Genomic DNA, 18,026 nt, shown 5'->3' with positions numbered 1-18,026 from the left:
TTCGTCATGAGATGCTGGAAAATACTCAAGTGGACTGCTGCCTTGCTTTTTTTAACCCTTCGGTGCATACGTTTTTCAGCTCAGTACAGATTTTCCGAGGAAAAAGATTCTCACAATTGTAAGCCCTTAAGCGGGGCTAAAGGAAAAGTGCCAGATGCTGCAAGACTTGTGATTAAAATTGCAAGAATAAGCAATACAGGGAAACACTTATCATTCTCTCCTTGAAAAGGCTGGCCTGCTTATCTCCAGTTCTTGGCCTCACTCAAGCCATCTACAACTAAGATGAAAAAACTACAGACCTTTGGCTCTATTTGTTATTTCTTTATGGATTGTCACAGTGGAAAAATGGTTTAAGTTGTGACTGTTCCAAGCATTTTGAAACACCACAGCTTCCAAAATACAGAGAAGTAGCATAAATAATGGAAGTTGGTGGTTTTGTTATTTTAGTGTTAGCAGTTAGAGACAATTGGTATATTTCTCTCAGAGTGTTTGCTTTGTTTTTCTTCTGGAACTGGGGAAACCTCAGCGTCTGTAGCTTTAGAAGCCACTGGGAAGTGACAGTAGGTCAACACCTTGGAGAATCAATTCTTATGTCTTGAATAACAGAATAGGGGTTAACAGGAAAATCTATACTGTGGGTAGGAAAAGCTGTATCTATAATGATTATGCATTCAGCATCAGAAACAAGAAAATATGAAACTTAAGAAAATAATTCCTTCATATCAATTTGAGTATAACTTATATTCAGGCCTTGGTTAATCTCATCCATATTTAGGTGTGCTGAGGTCTCAAATTGAAGAGCGTAATTACCTAAAGTTCAGTTTTGTGCATTGGGCAGTGGAAGAGAGAAACAGGCTTGAATTACTCTTTGCTGTTAAGTGTCCCTCTGTATTGACTGGGTGAGTGTTCATTGTAGTGATGCTTCTAAAATTAGTACCTCCTTTGGTTCCTGAAGTTAGGTGAAATTAATTCAGACCCTAAATTTTATTTTTTAAAAATTTTATTCTTAGGATGTGTTAGTTCTTGGTTATTTTTATTTTTCATTTTCTGTGGTGGTGGTTTATTTGATGATACCATCTCAGTTATATTTTAAAAATCAGTCATTTGAGACACTGAAACATGAAGACTGTGTCCATCTTGCACGATTCAGGTATTACTTTGACCTTTAAAATCTGGTTTGCCTCTCTCGACTAGATCCCATTATTACATTGTCACAAGTACATTAGATTGAGGCAGCTTCCCTAGGCAGGGCGAAAACTAAAAATGCCATGTGTGCCGTGGGATGGCTCCATAAAAACGAGAGGCTCCTTTTCTCCCGGGAAGGGCCAGCGCAGCGCAGATTCACAGCTGACACCTCGTTGTGTAACGGCAGTGGCACTGCGTGTACAGTCATATAAACTTGTGCAAAGTGAATCCCTTTTTAAACATGGGCTTAACCACAGGCTGTAAGAGCTTACTGAAACAAAGAGTTAAGTGTGCAATCAATGTTCAGTTTGTTCCTATTAGCAAACTTTCTTGTTTGTCAATTTGACCTTTGTTTAATGTTTCTCAGATGGAACATGTAAGTGACATAACAGAAATGCTGGGCTTGGTCCTTACTTCAAAGACTATATAGCCTAACATATTTTAGTGCAAACTGGAAATAACGCGAGTCTTTGATCATGCAGTTATTTATTTCACGCTAAAAACAGTCCTGTGGTAATTACCTGTAATCAGGGGCTACTGAGAGTCTGGCCTGAGCACGAGCAGCGCTGGAAGAACCAGGCTGATCCCAGCTGCTCTCAGGTTTTGTTGACATGTCTGGAAGCTGCTGTGCTGCTTCGGTCTCAACCTCCGTTAAAAATAAGCAAAGATTAACCACTTTCCTGTTTCATAAAGAAGTTTTGTTATTGAATTAATTTCTCCGAAGCTCCGTGAATCTGAGAAGAGCTTTACAAGGGTAAAATAAGCTTTTGTGTGAGAGAGAATCTCATACAGTGTTGAAGTTTGCAGAACCATTTGATCGATGTCTCTTGAAGATGCATTAACGGTGCAAGTTATTGTTACTGCAATAGGAGAAACACTTATTTAAAACCAGAATGTTGCGGTTTAGATAAAAGAAAAGCACCATAATGTGCTTTTTATTTGAAAAATTAAGACTTTCTGAATGTCAGCATCTCTTCTCTATTAAACTCTGTCAGTATGTTTAAGTATCAGTTATGGACTTTACTTACAAACCCAAGCCAGACTTGGACAACTGGTGCTGAGGGCAGCAAGAGGTTCAGGTGCTCTCTTGGCCATGGCCCAGGGCTCCTGGCACACCTTGCTTTAGCACCCTCGGGAGCAGGGTGCTGGTACGCGCTGAGGAGCGCTGCTCGCTGCTGGGGTGTCCCTCAGAGCAGGAAATGTCAGTGCGTCCACTGCCTTTGTCTTAGGTGCTGCGCTCCTCTATCTGAATCCATAACAGTAAATTATTTGGAGTAAAAAGCTTGTTCCTGTGTGCGCCATGGGAATTTGAATGCTGCTTTGTTTTGTTTCTGTAGTATTCATTACTGAAAATGCTGATTATGAAGCTAGGACTTATGCAAATGGAAGTTGTGCCACAATGGGGTCTTCTCAATAATGTCTGATTGAAATGGATCTTTTTTCTTCCCCCCGTTGCTTTATGTAAATATTTTTAAAAGATAGGATTGATTGATTGACTGTTCATCTGACAGGTAACAGAGATGTTTGAAGGAATTGGCAGAAAAACCTTCTTTTTTTTTTTCCTCCCTATCCTCTGTCTTTGGCTCTGCCAGATTTTCGTCTCTTGCATGCTCTTTGCAGGTTCTTATAGCACCTTCTGTGCTTTGAAACCCTTCCTAGCTGCAGCTCAAAAAGCAGTATTTTTATATGGTTTGGCTTCATGAAATATATGGAGAACAGATGAAATACCTGTTTTGTCAGTAGCCTTTATAATTAGACTTTTGTAGGGAAGTAAGGACCTGGGTGGCTAATACATAGTCTTTAAAAGTGGAATTAAACACTGTTTTCTTCAGGTGGTGAGTAGGGTGATCTCTAGCCTCTTCTAAAATCATCATGCAGTGAATTCTGCCTTACATATTTCAGTAGTAAAGAGCTTCCCATTTTTGCACAAGGAATAATGCAACTCTTAATGGAACAGACTTTGTAAACTAAACAGCAGTGGCTTAACTTGTTGCAGATGTGAACACACTATATACTGCATTAGGTAAATCTTGAACAATGACCATAGTTAAAACTTTCTATTTGAGATACCAAACCTGAGAGACCAAATTGTTAGTGAAAGATAGTGATAGGGAGTGATGGGTTGTAAAAGACTCGTAGTGGCCATCAGGACTTTTATAAGAGTGCATCTAGTTGTAATGAACACTGAAATTCGGGAGAAGAAAACCAGTTTCCCACCAGGAAAGTTTCTAGTGCTTTTCTGACAGAATATTGGAGTCCCCACTGTTTCAAATTTGAAATGAGTACACGATGCACGGAATGTCCTTAAGACACAGGAGATGCTCTCAGAGGAGAGCGATGGTGTGGAGATAGGTGTGTACAGACTCTGGGATGATCTGACTAGTCACCTTCGTGATAGTTATGTGAGAGAGGTAAACAGCCTCTTAATGAAGTTTACAGATGGAGTTTAAATTGGGAGGGGTTCCCAGGGCTGCTCAGGAAGAGAAAATATACAAAGAGGCAGAGATGAACAATGTGGCCAGGAAACCCTGTGAGGTTCAGCAAGGAAGGAATTAAGAGCTTCCTTCATCTGATGGGGAGGGGTAGAGGAAGAGGACAGAGGAAAGTGGATAAAATAATAGGAGAAATCCAGGAGAGAGAGAGAGAAGGCAAGACCTAAATGTACTGTGGGGACAAAAACCCAAGACGAGCGTGTAAAGTCTGGGAGTACACAGCAAGGGGGATGTGATGAAACATCTTGATAGTCTCGAGTGTGTGACCTGGATGCCAAGTGGAAATAAAAGCAGATACTGACCTACTGCATGTGCATGTTAGAGCAGAAATCGTAATTGCCTAACAGTGTTGACAAAAGTAATTATAGCGCTTTACTTGATAATTCAATAAAGTTGACTTAAAAGTGCCATGAAAATTACATACGGTAGCTGTAAACATCTTACAGGTCTATGGTACTACTTGATGCTCATCCTTCTGAAAAGATTACACAAGTTTAGATAGCTGATTTTGTGTCAATAAACTTATTACATCCTTTTCTTCCTGTTCATGTGTGGGGAAGAGTGGCTTCATATATATTCCTTGCGTCAAACATGTCAGAGGCCAGTTAAAATTAAATGAAATAGTGTTCTTAAGGGCATCAGAATTGTTTGTAAGACTTTGGAGAACACCTTTTAGACAGGTTTGCTCAGTTTTAAGCTCTGTTGTGTACACACACTGGTCTGGATATGAAGGATAGAATGCACCAAAAACTGAATGTACAGCATGTTCAGAGCGGGAGGTCTCAGCCTGTCCCGTGGGGAACCTTGCAGCGTGCATCACGGTGTTTGTCCTTCAGCAACTTTCTGATTTTTAAGTCACAAAGAATTGTGAATTTGCTCCCTATCTTTCCCTCAAGAATTACTGTTCTCTCTCGAATGTGATAAAAAAGAATCTCTACCCTTTCAAGTGAAGTTATTGCTCATCGCTAAGTGGGGAACATAATCCACACGCGTCGGGGGTAGCCCCTTACACAGTTCTTTATACTAAGTTGGCGCTGAACCTCAAGTCTGGCCTTTAGCACGGAGAAGAACATCTTGCAGTCATCCTCCTCTGTGACTAAGATCTCAAAATCATCAGAAGTATTTTTGTATTCCAGCAAAGTACTCAAGATACAATGTTTTTATTGGGTTTGTTTGTTTTTCATGCTCTTGGAAGTTATGAAAGCTGATTCCCTCCTTGTTAGATTGTTGTAACAAAGCCCAGTCTCCCTTCACACTGCATTTCTCTTATTAAAGATAGCTCAAGTTCTTCCTCTGCTTGTTTCTTTAGCTGCTGATCAGTTTTCTGAAAACAAGTGGATATAACATTGAATTTCCCTCACAGGAGGTCAAAAACTACTGAAAACATACTGGCTGCCTGAAATTGGGGAAAATGAGTCAAGCAGACATGTTCAAAATAAGAAGAATTGAACCCTCGCTAAAAATTTCTGTTGTTAAATTCAGTGCATTTCTGATTCCATCCATGTGAAACACATCTATGTTTTTAAAGCAGAAACCAATAGTATTTAAGGACTTCTCTGACCCCAAATAGAAGTCTACCTTCAGTACTGAAACAGTAACTTTTGGGGTTTAAATTTTTTCATTTTGTTTTAGATTGAGTGTTGGCTGAAGTGAATTAACAGTATACACGATGATCTAATATATCAGGAACCGATTACTGTTATATCTGTTAAAAATACAGTACCCATTCACTGATTTATTTATTTTGGAGGGGAAAAGGTTTGCTTCTCCTTCCCACTTCTGTGTTAATGGGGGGAGGAGGATATCTCAGAACTTCTTCAGTAATTTTGAAGTTAATATTGTGTGTTACAAATATTTGGTAATATAACAGAAATTTTTTAAGTTGTGAGGTAAATTTTGGCTTTTTAGCTGTCTCTGCTAAAAGTAGATGTCATTTAAGGAGAGTATTTTTCTTGCTTAAGAATCTTGTTTAAACTCTGCTTTAGCCCCTTTTTGGTTCACTGGTGTTTTTTGAGCTTCTGGACTCCTGTTCAAAGTTTAAAGAACAATAACTAGTCAAATGTAAAATAATGTCAATTGAACCAACCTATGACTCAACAGTCAACCAAGTCATCCTGGACCTGCATCAAATGGACTGAGGCCAAAACCTAAAATTGGCATGCGTCCCCGTCCCTCTTCTCCATATATTTCCACTGAAGCAGAGCCCAGAATGCAACACGTTGGTTAATGTTCCATAATAAACTGCTCCATATGTAAATGTATTATTTTCATTGACAAAAAAGTGTGAAAGCCTATGCCAAGGGTAAAGACACATTGTGCAAGGCTTCATACAGACCAACAAGGAAATGGAGTTTGTGTTCTGAAGAATTCACCATCTTGCCTTTCTTTTAGTATCTGTTCCACTTCTAAACAGAGCTTCCTTGAAAGGCTGTAGAAAGAATTAAGGAAGAAACATTCCTTTCTGCTTCTCTTGCCCTGTTTCCATCTTTCCCTCCTCCTCTTCCTCCTCCTTCTCCCAAGTTAAGGTTTTATTTCTACTTCTTATTTGTGTTTATTGATTTGTTTGTCTTTTAAGTGGTTTGTTTTTTGTTTTTTGGGGTTTGGGTTTTTTTTTTTTGGCAAAGCAGAAAATAGTTTTGCAGTGCTGGTAAAAGCACAAACTGTGTTTGAATAAGTGTGTGTGTATGCATTCATAAAAATTGGTGTCCGGATTACTGTTAGAGGGTTACACTGGCAGCAGAAGAGTCTTGATTTTTTTTCTCAAAATAGCAGAAGTGAACTTTCTAATTACCAGTCTAAATTTATTTATAGCTTTATGACTCAATTTGACTATGCAAGCATTATCCTGCAGCTTTTAAAATATCTGTTCTGTGACTATTACAGTTTAGTTTAATCTTTGCATTTCTTACAGTACCATTAATATTTTTCCCTGTACGTTAGAGTCAGCTTTCCAGATGTCTCTTGCTTTCTATCCTAGCAACACCATTTTGGCAGCCTGTGACTGCAGTCCTGTGATCGGCACAAGCGTTGACGTTGAGACCACCAGAGCAATGTACATAACTCATGCTGAGGTCACTAATGGAGCAAATCCTCTTTAATATTTTAAGTTTGGTTCCTCTGGTACCACATTAACAAGGGTGCTGTCATAAGTAAAATACTTTTCTGCTATATGCTGACTCCATAGGATAAGCTAAAATGCTGTGAGTGATCAAAGCTCATGGGTCTGTGCTAATAACAACAGAGTATCTCTGTGCAAGAGTTCTGCTGTCTTGTTGAATTCGGTGTGCAAACGTAAGGAAGCAAATGTATGTAAGGAAGGAAATTAAATTAGTGTGGTAAAGGACCTATGTTAAGATAATAAATTTTTGGTGAGTGCATTGGTTAGTTCACAAGGTTCAGAAACTAAGAAATTGCTTCCAAGAAAGTGTCACACAGGTAGAACATACCTCTGTGGCTGCTGAGATCGGAAATGGTGCTTGCAGCGTTCAGAGATTGAATGGGCTAGGAACAATTTTGTGTATTGTGCTTAAAATGAAAAAAAAAATTCTAATTCTGTTTAGATTTTTGAGCTTTCTTTTACCAAGTGCATATTAGTTTTGCAGCCTTCCTAATTAGGGTCTCTTTTTGCAGACACACCTGCTTGCACCTTAGTTTGTAAATGCAGAGTGCGTACGTGCACATATAAGGCTGGGTCTATCTGCAAGACTGAGTTCTTGAAAGTCAAGTTTTCAGATGATCCACAACCTGTCTGTAAATATATGTAGATCAAATGCATATTTTGTTATCCAGCAAAGCATAAAGAATTAGGATGGCCCAGGATGATTTGATTCTCTGTTTTTGTGTAAGGTTTTTATTTAAATTTAAAGGTACTGGCTTCTGTCTTATTCTTTTTTTTTTTTTGCTGCCTCTTTATGTAAGGAAGCAAGGATACACAATGAAATTTCAAAAAAAGACCTTTGGGAAAAATATGCATAAATTGATTCATATAGAAATTAAGTCCTACCCTTGAAGGTAAGACTTTTTGGCTGCTTTACTGGAGCACTGTAATAAATGTAAAAGTTTAGAACATATAATTTAATTATCATATTCTGGTCATAAATACTTCAGGGCTGTAGTACATTTGAAATCCCAAGAGCTCTAGCTAAGGTTGCAGCTGCAACATCAATTACCATTTATCCATTCCAAGAAAGCTTTGCCTGTGCCCTTGAAACCTTTACGTTCTGGAGAGTATCCAAAAGGGGAAAAAAAAGTCGCGTCGCTCCCTTGCGTTAGTGTTTCTTTCTCACTCCTGTGCGAGCTCTAAAATGGTAGCGGACGCCATTTCGGAGCGGGGAGAAGGGGTGTCTTTGGTGCCAGGGGCTTTGGAGCTGCCGGAGGCTCCTCCGAGCCGCCCGGCGCTGGCGCCTTCGTTAAAGAGTGCGCGGAGTCACCTGCGCTGGGATGCGCGTCCCCAGGTTGTGGAGTAAACCTGGTGCAGGCTTTGAGAGAGAGAAAAGGGCCCGATGCCACGGGGAACCTGCGCCGCTCGACAGCGGGGTTTGCTTCCCTTGCGCCGTGTGGGGAACCTCTGCGAAGTATTGTTCTGTTAACGTGCTATTGGTATCTGCCTGTTTATTTTTATTTAATAGAGTGTAATTTATGAGAAACGAAAGAGCAGAGCTTGCAATGGCAGTCCCTGCCACCTCTGCCTAGCACAGAGAAACACAAGCTCCCTCTGAAGCCTGTTCTTAACAACACGAGTTCATCACTGGAGCTCTGCTCCGCACAGAATGATGTATCTGCTTGTCCAGAGCGGCAGATCTGTCCGCTGGCGTGTGGGGTTGGAGGGGGGTGCAGCATTCCCGTGTCAGGGCGTGTGCGTGTCCCGTGCCCATGGCCGTGGTGCCGGCGCTCCTGCCAGCTTCCAGAGAGGCGTGGGCTTGGGACGGGCGAGGGAAGGCAGGGCTTCCTGCACAGGCAGAGCCTGCGTGTACTGGGTTTCTAATTAAATACTGTTTCTTCATATACTTATGGAGAATAGCACTTAGGTTTGCAGTTCAGGTTCTTCTTCAGACCTCTGGACTCTACAGTGATCATAAACCTTGCCAGCACCAAGGTTTGACTGGGCCTGTACAGCAACACTTAGGGGAAAGGTATTCGTTCCAATTTATTTTGTTTGCCAATAGTAATTGTAATTTTATACATAAAATCTTTCATAATGGATGTATGTAAAGCCTTTTCTCGGTGTGAACTGAAGTCACTTTGCTTTGGACTCAGTCTGGATACTTTGGTCAGTGTCCTTGTTATGCTGCACCTGAGTTGTTGAAAATATAAGCAAAAACATTTATGGTATTTGAGGTGTCTTTATACAAAACAATGAATCCTACAGTCTGCTTCGGTTGTATTAAAGGGATGGTAAAGTGTATGTTGTTCTGCAGATGGAGAGGTTGATTCTGAGACTTTGCTGCTTCAGGTAGGTCTCATATTTTCAATTTTTCTGAATTAGAATCCCAGTACTCCATTGTCAGTTAGCGCTAAAATTTATCCTGATGCAGAGACAATGTCAGGAGGAGGCACGGTGGTACCTGCCAACCTGGTTGTAAGATAACCTGTTTCTCTGTCACGAGTTTCTGTATCCAGCAGTGAAGCAAATTTGGCCACGTCCTTTCTGGGTGACCCGTTCCTCATGTTGCTGTTATCTTGGTAGTTACAGGCGTGTGCACAGAACTAGACTGTTAGTTCAGAATCTGGTTTCCTGGTTTATCAAGTCATGATATGGCGTTTATCTGGATGCGCGATAAAGGAAATGGTGTTAATCATCTTGGCTGTAAGGGGTCTCTAAAACAGTAATACTGGGTGCTTTTATTCACAGGCTTTGGTTAAATACTGTAATCTGTAGTAGATTTTTAATTTATTATGGCATCGTTGGGGACATGCTTGTAATCAAGAACAGTGCTTTTACCAGAGCAATTCAATTCTCTGTTTTTAAGTACAAAGCAGGAAGGAAAACTTTTATACAGAACCTACCTATTTTTAAGTTATTTGGAAGGCTTTCTGGTTTGTTTTGTGGGTTTGCGGGTGTGTTGTACATTCAGGCAGCTGGCAGAGGGGTTTGAGCCCTGGCTTTGGGTAACTCACCGTGCGTTTAATGCCCGCTGACAGGGGTTGAGCTGCGTGTGCCCTCGGTGGTGGCTGGACAAACCGAAGCCTCTGTGTGTCTGCGTGGAGTTTGCAGGCAGCCTGGGGGGGAAAACATTGGTTCTTACCAATTTTCAGTCTCTTTAAACTTAAGTGAGTATGTTACAAGAGACAGAAGAGACCGTTGTAACCCGTGGTTCAGGTTCTCGGCAAAACACGCTTTTGAAATAATTTTCAGTTGGCAAATATACATTTAATATGATAATGAAAAGTATAGTGTCAGTAGCTTTGTTTTAAATTTTTTTCCTGCTTGAACTGAAAACTACCTTCCTGCCGAAGAGGGTATATAAAATAATTAATAGTTTCTCTAATTAATAAAGAAATAAGCAAGCAATTCAAAAAATGTAATCAGTTGGTGTGTGCAGCTGAGTGTTTACATTGTTCTCATTGCTGGAAGATAAGCACGAGGCCCAGATGGCATTGACATTGAAAATCATTTCTTCACTGTTGGTTTGGTGACACTACTTAAGCAGATAAGTAACTCGCTTTTAAGAATATGTTAGCTCAGTACTAAGGTGACTTATGCTGGAGAAGCAGGACTTAGAGTGTGCAGTATTTTGTGGCTGTATCATGCAGAGTAAATGCAACTCCTATTTGTAAAGCAGTAGATTAGAAGTAGGAGCAAAATTAATAGTCTTTTTACCCTGCTTTAAACTTAAATATAGTCAAATTTTGAGCTGTCTCTTCCCACCCTAGACATATTGCATCCATTTCTTTCCTTGGAGTTGGCAGTTGGACATGAATCACATTTCCTTACAGATTTTCAGGAGCCAGTTGCAAGTGTTCTGGTTTTATAATTCGTAATAGCACCAGGAATACCTTAGTTGTACCTATGTCTGGAAAAAAACTTGTATTATGCATTTCCCCTGAACTTTTCTTCAGGGTAGATTTTTTCTTAAAAAGGTGAAAATAGCTAAGCTGGCAGCTGCTGCTTTGCCTAGCAGCCCCACGGATTTCCTGAGGTGCTGCTTCTCCTGGACGGTAGCTTGCAGCCGTTCTCCTTAAATGCAGTTAGTTTTTAAATGGTTAACCAAGTTCTTTTCTCATTGCATGTGTGTAACTTGCTATTGGTGCTAATTTAATAAGTATTTTTTAAAAGGATTTACCCTTCAGCAGAACTGTACCAGGGCTGGGCATGGTTTTGGGTAAAATGGGATCAAGGTTGATCATCCTGAGCTTTGGTGTGCTGGTAGAGTTGCAAGTTGGAGACTGGAAATGAGTAGGAGTTTTAGTAGCTGAAAGTATTCATCTCTTCATTATCTCACTAGAGGGTTTTTTCCATTTATTAATGTAAAGTAACAGGAAGGTAGTATATTTTTTAAATAATGTTTTAGCGTTAGCTTCAGCGTATGGGAGCGTGCACGTTCTGTGTTGTTATTGGGGAGGTTTTATATTCTTCACAGTAAAGATAGAAGGAGGAAAAAACAAACAATTTCTTCAGTAATGAACAAGTGTGCCGGAGGAAGGTTTCTTCAGAAGAGCGAATTAACTTTCTCTGCCACATCTTTCTGCCCAAACGTCCACAGCCAACTGCAGGGCTGTGGCTTTGCTGGTGGCCCATGTCCCATGTCCCGGCCGGAGGAGCGCGGCGCTGCCGTGACCGGCAAGCATGTCCCCCAGCCCCGACCTCCGCGGGAGGACAGCGTGACCCACGGTGGTCGGGGACCCGGAGGAAGGAAAACTGCACACTGCCATGAACGTTACCACACCCGACTTCAGTGAGGTTTGAACCTTGAGCCTGGTTTGAAAGTCTCTGGTAAATGATTAACACAGAAATGGCTTTGGTTAAACAACTTGATCTCCACAGAGCTCGTTACTGTGGCTGCATCTTCTTGTCTTTAAGTCTTTCCATTTTACCCCCATATGTTTCCTTGACTGGAAACAATAAATGTATCTACACAAACGAATAAAAATAGATTATATATAAATAGTTTCTGAAAGTATGTGGGAATGGTGCTCATACCCTTAAGCAAACAATACCTTCCCTCCCAAAATAAAATTTAATTAAAGTTTTTACAAATTGGAACCCTTAAAAGTTGGATTTTTTTTTTCCTGACCCATCTATGCTTCTCAACTTTTTCTTTTATTTAGATAAGAATCATAGTTTATTAGGTTTCTTTTGAGTTTAAAAACATTTCTGCAAATAACTGCAAGGTAGCTTTTTTTATTATTGTATTATTTCAGAGTGTAATTTCCCTCCCTTACCTCTTCCTTAGGAAGTGGTTGTTTGTCTTTGACTACGTATAACTATAGGTAAAAGATTTATATTAAACCTCAAGCCGGTTTGTTGTAGCTCTTGCAGGAGTCCTTATGCACTATAGTCCCTCCTGTTCTCCGTGTTTCAGGCAAGCAAAATTGTGTTTTACACAACCAGGGCACTGTCAGTGTCTGGCAGCTCTCCACACAGTTAGTAAATATTGGCCTTATCTGATACAGCCAGGCTTGAAAAGATATGCCAGAAGCCCAGATTAGATTGCTGGCTACTGCTTTATTAATCAATGTAATAATTTATTTTTAGTTTTGTAAGTCATATCATCTGTTTTCTTTCTCATATTACATTTTCTATGGTACTGGTACAGAAAATGAGCCCTGTTTAAAAATTAAAGGTGATTGAAAAGTTTCAGTGGAATATGTTTGGTGCTACCATAGTTTCTGTGACAGTTGATGAATGTTTCCTTAAAAATGCTTTTGTCAGAAATTTGTAAGGTATAAAGAGTGTAATTTTTGTATCTAAATCAGCTGTCTTCAAAACTACGCATAGAAAGATGTTTCCATCTTTTTCTGGTTTTAATCATTTTAATGAAATGAAGTTCTCAAGTTATATATTCCTTATTGAAAATCACAGACTCCCAGCCTATATTTCAATGTTTAAACTGAGATTTTTAGTATGAGAAAAGGAGCCACTGGGCCTAAAACCTTAGAGAAAAGGAAGCCACTTACAGTAGCTTTTGACTGGCCAGTGATTACTGCTTTTAATAGGGGGCTTTGTTTGGTTTTGAGGTAAGTGTTGATTTTACTTATTTTTATTTAATATGACACTATAAAGTGGAGATACAATTTAATTCCTTTTTCCAAATGGGTCAGTAAGCTGGGGGGAAAAAAGAAAACAAACATAAAAAACCACCATGACAAACCAAACAACAGAAGAAAGTAGAATGTGTTGCATGAAAGGAAGCAAAGCATTGTAGTCAAAATTATTTGTCTCATCAGCCAGGAAAGCTGTGAGGGAGCAGAAGCCAGTGCAGGGTCTCCAGCCCGGGTTGCACTCTGGTCTGTGATTCCCTCTGCAGTCCTGGTGGAAGAGCAGCCCTGCCCCGGGGCGCAGGCGGTGGCCTGGGAAGACGGGGCTGTGCTGCTGGGGCGGCTCGGCCAGCGCTGGGCTCTGCTCTGTGCCAGCTCAGACAGCCCCGACCTCCCCTGCCAGTAACGCTGGGTGGGATCTGCCGGGCACAGCAGGAGCACCCAGAACACGACCCGTGTCGAAGGCGTGCGCCCGTGCCACTGGCGTGGCGAGGAAGCGATGCTCCAAGCAGAGGAGCTGGGTATCGCCCAGCTCCGCTGAGCTGGGGTTGCAGCGTGCCTTTCCTCAAAGTACGTGCCGGGTCTCGAGCTGGGTGTTAAGAAGGCAGGATTTCTGAAAAGGCTGGCTTGTAGTAACCAAATACAGTCACACACAATAAGAGACAGAAGTAGACGTGAATCCTCAGCTTCCTTAACTGTGAGGTTTCTCTTCCTGCAGACCCACAGCCATCACCACTTTCTTCCTCAGAGGGGATGGGGCCGTGCAGATGGCAGCTGCCGTCCTTACAGTATTCATTCCGAGAGCGCCTCTGCACTGGGGGAGGCAGGCGTGCTGTGTAGAAGTTAGGATGAGTGTGTAATTAAAGATGTGTGTGTGTAAGGACATCACATAAATGTAACTGGGTGGAATTACATTCGGCCATTACTTGGCTGTTGAGCACTGGGTTGTGCAACCTTAGTATTTTATTATAGCTTCCTGCTCTTTAAAGAAGACAAATTAATTAGAAAACACAGAAAAGCCATCATACGGATCATAAACAGGATTACAACCTATGGGTGACCGCCACTTGACAGACTAGCTGATGATGGCTGTCAGCCTCTTTGCAGAGTAATAGAGTAAAAGTGTTGCAGTATTTCACAAATATTTCCTGAACACAAAGGAGTGATGTGGTGGATTTGAGTTTTCCCAGGTTCTGGAAAGAAGTGGTCTTTCCTGGGTGGGCTTTTTCCTTCCCTTTTCCCTGAGGGTTGACTCATTCTAATTCCCACTGCCAGCCTTTCCTGTTGGAGCCTCTGCACCACCCTTGTTCTGGTCTTATTCTTTTTTCCTTCCCACATTTATTCCAGCATGTTTGAGCTGTTGCTGTGTTCTTGTCGGGTTTTGGTTATCTGCTCAGCCCTCTCTGCTCTGGCTTAGATACAGGTCACCTTCTCCCTAGCTCATATCAGACTCTGGTTTTTAGGGGGGTCTTTGCATGCCTGTACTATGTCATTTTTTTTCCCTAACACAAGTAATTTTCACTTTTCTCTGCCCTCTGGTTCCCTATCTGTCAAAGCGTGGACTTCATTGACACGTTTATTCTGGTTTGACTCTTATCCCTCTGTATTTGAGTGGTAGGATTCCCACTCCTTGTCTGCTTTTATTATCAAACTCCCTCTCGGTGAGAGCAAATGCAACAGCAGAATCCTTTGACTCTCTGGACGGGCCATTTCTCACTTGATCTCTGGGGATGGGGCCTATGGAAGTGACCTGTTTGAAAGTAAAGCCTCCCAGCTGTTGGAGTGTTTTGATTTGGGCTGGAGTTTTTGTGAATGTTTGAGAACTACGGTGTTTTTTGGGTTTTGTTTTGTTTTTTAAATGTGTGACCAAATCTGGTCAGACTTTCTTGAGGAGAGGAAAAGGAATTTTCCATGCAAAAGCCAGTCCACATACAAATGTTAAGCCCACATCAGAGAACGTGGATGTCCTGGAGAGTTTCCGAGTAAAGGCACCAAAGCCTTAAAAAAAAAAGTGTTATTTTCTACCTTCATCTGGAAAGTGGCTGGAACCCTGTTGGACAAAACTTTCTGTGAAAATCGCTTTAAGTCAAGCATACAGTATAGAAATTGCATATTAAAAGTTGAAAACTTTGTGAAAATAAACTCAACAAAATGGGCCTTATAAGAGGAGGTGTCGAGGCAGCCTTCAACAGGTGATGCATCGGGTCTGGGCCGTACTGTTTACACGTGCCAAATAAGATTAGCCTCTGAACTTTGGCACAGCTGCTGTTGGTTCAGCCCTTATGATTTAGAAGCAGCTCGAAGGTGATTACGGTGGATTGTTTATTGTTCTAACAATGATTTATTTTTTTGTTAAAGAACTAGCCATTCATTTGTAGATGGTTGGTATGTTTACGAAGGAAAACCAGATCCTAAAAATAGGAATATATATTCCTCTCCTAAAATGCTGGGGTGAAATGATCATTTATTACTGTGACTGTATGTCAATATATGGCTTAATTTGCACATCTTCTTGCATATTAATATCCCAGTAGAAGACTGTGATGATACTGGAAATGAAGCTCTTGTAGGACTCGATGCAGACTGCAGGGAATGTGTCAGTAATGACAACAGCAACAGTATGAAATATTATTTGAGTCAGTTTTAAAGGCTAGAATAATTGTGCAAGAAACTTGGCTTCAGAAATGTGTAAGGGAAGTAATCTTGACCTAGTCAAATAGGCCATGAAAAATCCATGCAGTTTTACTTAAGTTTTACAAAATTCCTTGTTTAACTGTTTCAGAGTCTAGTGAACTTGGTGTGCAAAACTGTAGTACTTGAGGATGAGGGCAGTCCGTTTCCTGCAGTTATGAATATTATGTTTGCCAGTATCCCATAGATCTTAATTAAAAACATTTTTATGCTTTTTTTTTTAGCCCTGGAATGAGATCAGATGTAAGCTCTTCTCCATCCACAACCTCAGCAACTACGGGACCACCTCCCAAGCTCTGTCTTGTTTGCTCTGACGAGGCCTCTGGGTGTCATTATGGTGTTCTTACTTGTGGCAGCTGCAAAGTGTTCTTCAAAAGAGCTGTGGAAGGTAAGACTGGTTTGATGAATTTGCTGTTCAAACATATAAAATCCACATACATATCATCCACATTCAAAACCAGTCTGTTTAATCTTATGGGAATCGATGTTTTTGCTGAAATCCTACTGGAAAATCCCATCCATTATATCACTGATCTTTTCATAGTAAATAAGATTGATAATGGTGTATTATCTGAAGCATAGATTCCATTTACATTTATAAAATGCTCCCATTCACTCACAGAGCAAAAGGATGTATTGTTGTCTTGGCTTTTTGTTTCTTTCATTTGCTTTCACTGTTGTTTTTGTTTATTTGTCCTATTTATATACAGATATTGGTCTGTGTGCATTAGATTTGTAAAGCTTGTGATTTTTATGTTTAATGTTAGCTGGTTTGTGTATAAAACTGTACATGAAGCTCGATACATCTGTTGTATGCAGGATTATAATAGTTCTACAATTTTTCCTATAAGCAAAATTGGTTAAATCCCATACATGTCCGTGTGTGTTATTTGCAGGGGTAACTAGGTAACAGGAACATGTGTGTGAGTTTGGATCATCGAGATTTCTCTCTCATCACAGGAAGAAAATCATTCTGGAAAATGGGGAAGATGGAAAACCAAATGTGAATCTGTAGTGTGTCTAGCACAATAAGTAATCTGTGATTTTAGGGCTGCATAAGGAGCCGTTTTGTAGTGAACCTCAATGTCTGACTCTTGGTTTCGATATCAGAGAGATACAGAAAAGTTGGAGTATATTCTCGGTGTCTCTGAAAGGACAGCAATTCCTCTATCCTGAAATCATGTCGTTCTTAGACACAACCTTACAGGGTTTCCTGTCTCGTACCTCCTTCACGCAGCCATTACTGGTATTTTGAAGTGAATCAGACTTACCATTTTTTGCTAATGTTTTTGCAAGTTGGGTTTCACCGGAGAAGAGGGAAGGCTGTTTTGGCAGAGAAGAGCCACCATTCGGTCTTTCAGAAGCAGCACTTTCTCCCAGCTCTCTGGATGCAGCAGGGAGCTCTGTGGAAATGCAGAGTCTCTCGGAGGGATTGGAAAAGTCAAGTTCATATCGCAGTTTTTGCTAGTCGCGGGGAAAGGATGTCGGTTCTGTGGGAAGCTGAAGCTGTTTCTGAAATCTAAGAAGAGACAATACGAGCTCAAGTGCAAAGCACTGAGCTGCTCGGGCTCTCCGTGACTCCCAGCCAGTCCTGTCTGGGGTTGCGCTCCCATTTAGAGCCAGGCTCTTTATTTGAAGCAAATACTCACCTGTATCTTTGATTAAAATAAGGTCACTGGATGTCCCTCAGAAGTACTACTATATTGCAGCTGGATAAATGTCATAGCAATGGTTTCACCCATCCTCAAGCTTAGATAAATCACAAAAGTATTGATAGATGAAGAAATCAACCCAGTAATTCCTTTTGATCAGCAATGTGACTTGCTGCATCTTACCTGTATTAACATTAAAAATATAAGCAGGCTTGTAGCTGAAAAATTGCAATAATTCCTCAAGGCTTACCTCCACTTTCATTTTTATTGTTCCACAGGTAATCCCAACCTTAATCCTTCCAATAGATACTGTGGATGTTTTCAGGAGCTCTTCCAGGATCTCTCAGTTCTAGTATTCACTTTAAGGAATGAATAATTTGCTTTTGTCTCTTATAAGCATTTTTCTTACTAGGAACATATGTAAGAAGAATTTGTTTCTGCAGTATCCTTTTTATTAATAGCTGCCTGTTAGGCACCTGTTAGTATACAGATCAAGCTGACTCTGCACATTTGTTATCCAGCCTCTAGCCTGAAACCCTTTTTCGTACCTTTGTCTACACGCATGTGTACTGTGACAGAAATAGTCACAGAAACTGAAAGTATCGGTATCTAGAAAATCAATATAAAGTGTATTTCTTCCAGCGAAGAGCAGAACTAGGGGAGAAGAGGAAGGATGAAAGTGGGACAGCAACTGTGTGTGTATACGCAGTTCTGCACGTAAACGGGCCTTTCTTCAGGAACTCGGGGTGGCCAGAGCCGCCTTGTTCTCGTTCTTATTTTCCTGGTGCTTCAGAGCCCTCGTGATTTG

At 40.8% G+C, this 18,026-nt stretch overlaps 1 protein-coding gene across 4 annotated transcripts in view; it reads left to right on the top strand.

Annotated features, from left to right (window-relative positions):
* NR3C1 (nuclear receptor subfamily 3 group C member 1) overlaps positions 1 to 18,026 on the top strand; it is a 73,779-nt gene that overhangs the window by 27,755 nt on the left and 27,998 nt on the right. For all 4 annotated transcript variants that reach the window (XM_074884081.1, XM_074884082.1, XM_074884080.1 and 1 more), the window contains exon 3: positions 15,791 to 15,954. In XM_074884081.1, coding sequence (XP_074740182.1) covers positions 15,791 to 15,954 — 164 coding nt within the window. The remainder of the gene's footprint in view (positions 1 to 15,790; positions 15,955 to 18,026) is intronic.

The sequence above is a fragment of the Strix uralensis genome, chromosome 14, assembly GCF_047716275.1.
Source record: "Strix uralensis isolate ZFMK-TIS-50842 chromosome 14, bStrUra1, whole genome shotgun sequence".
Classification (NCBI taxonomy): domain Eukaryota; kingdom Metazoa; phylum Chordata; class Aves; order Strigiformes; family Strigidae; genus Strix; species Strix uralensis.
The sequence above is the reverse complement of the archived record's forward strand: the minus strand, read 5'-3'. Positions and strand labels throughout refer to the sequence as shown.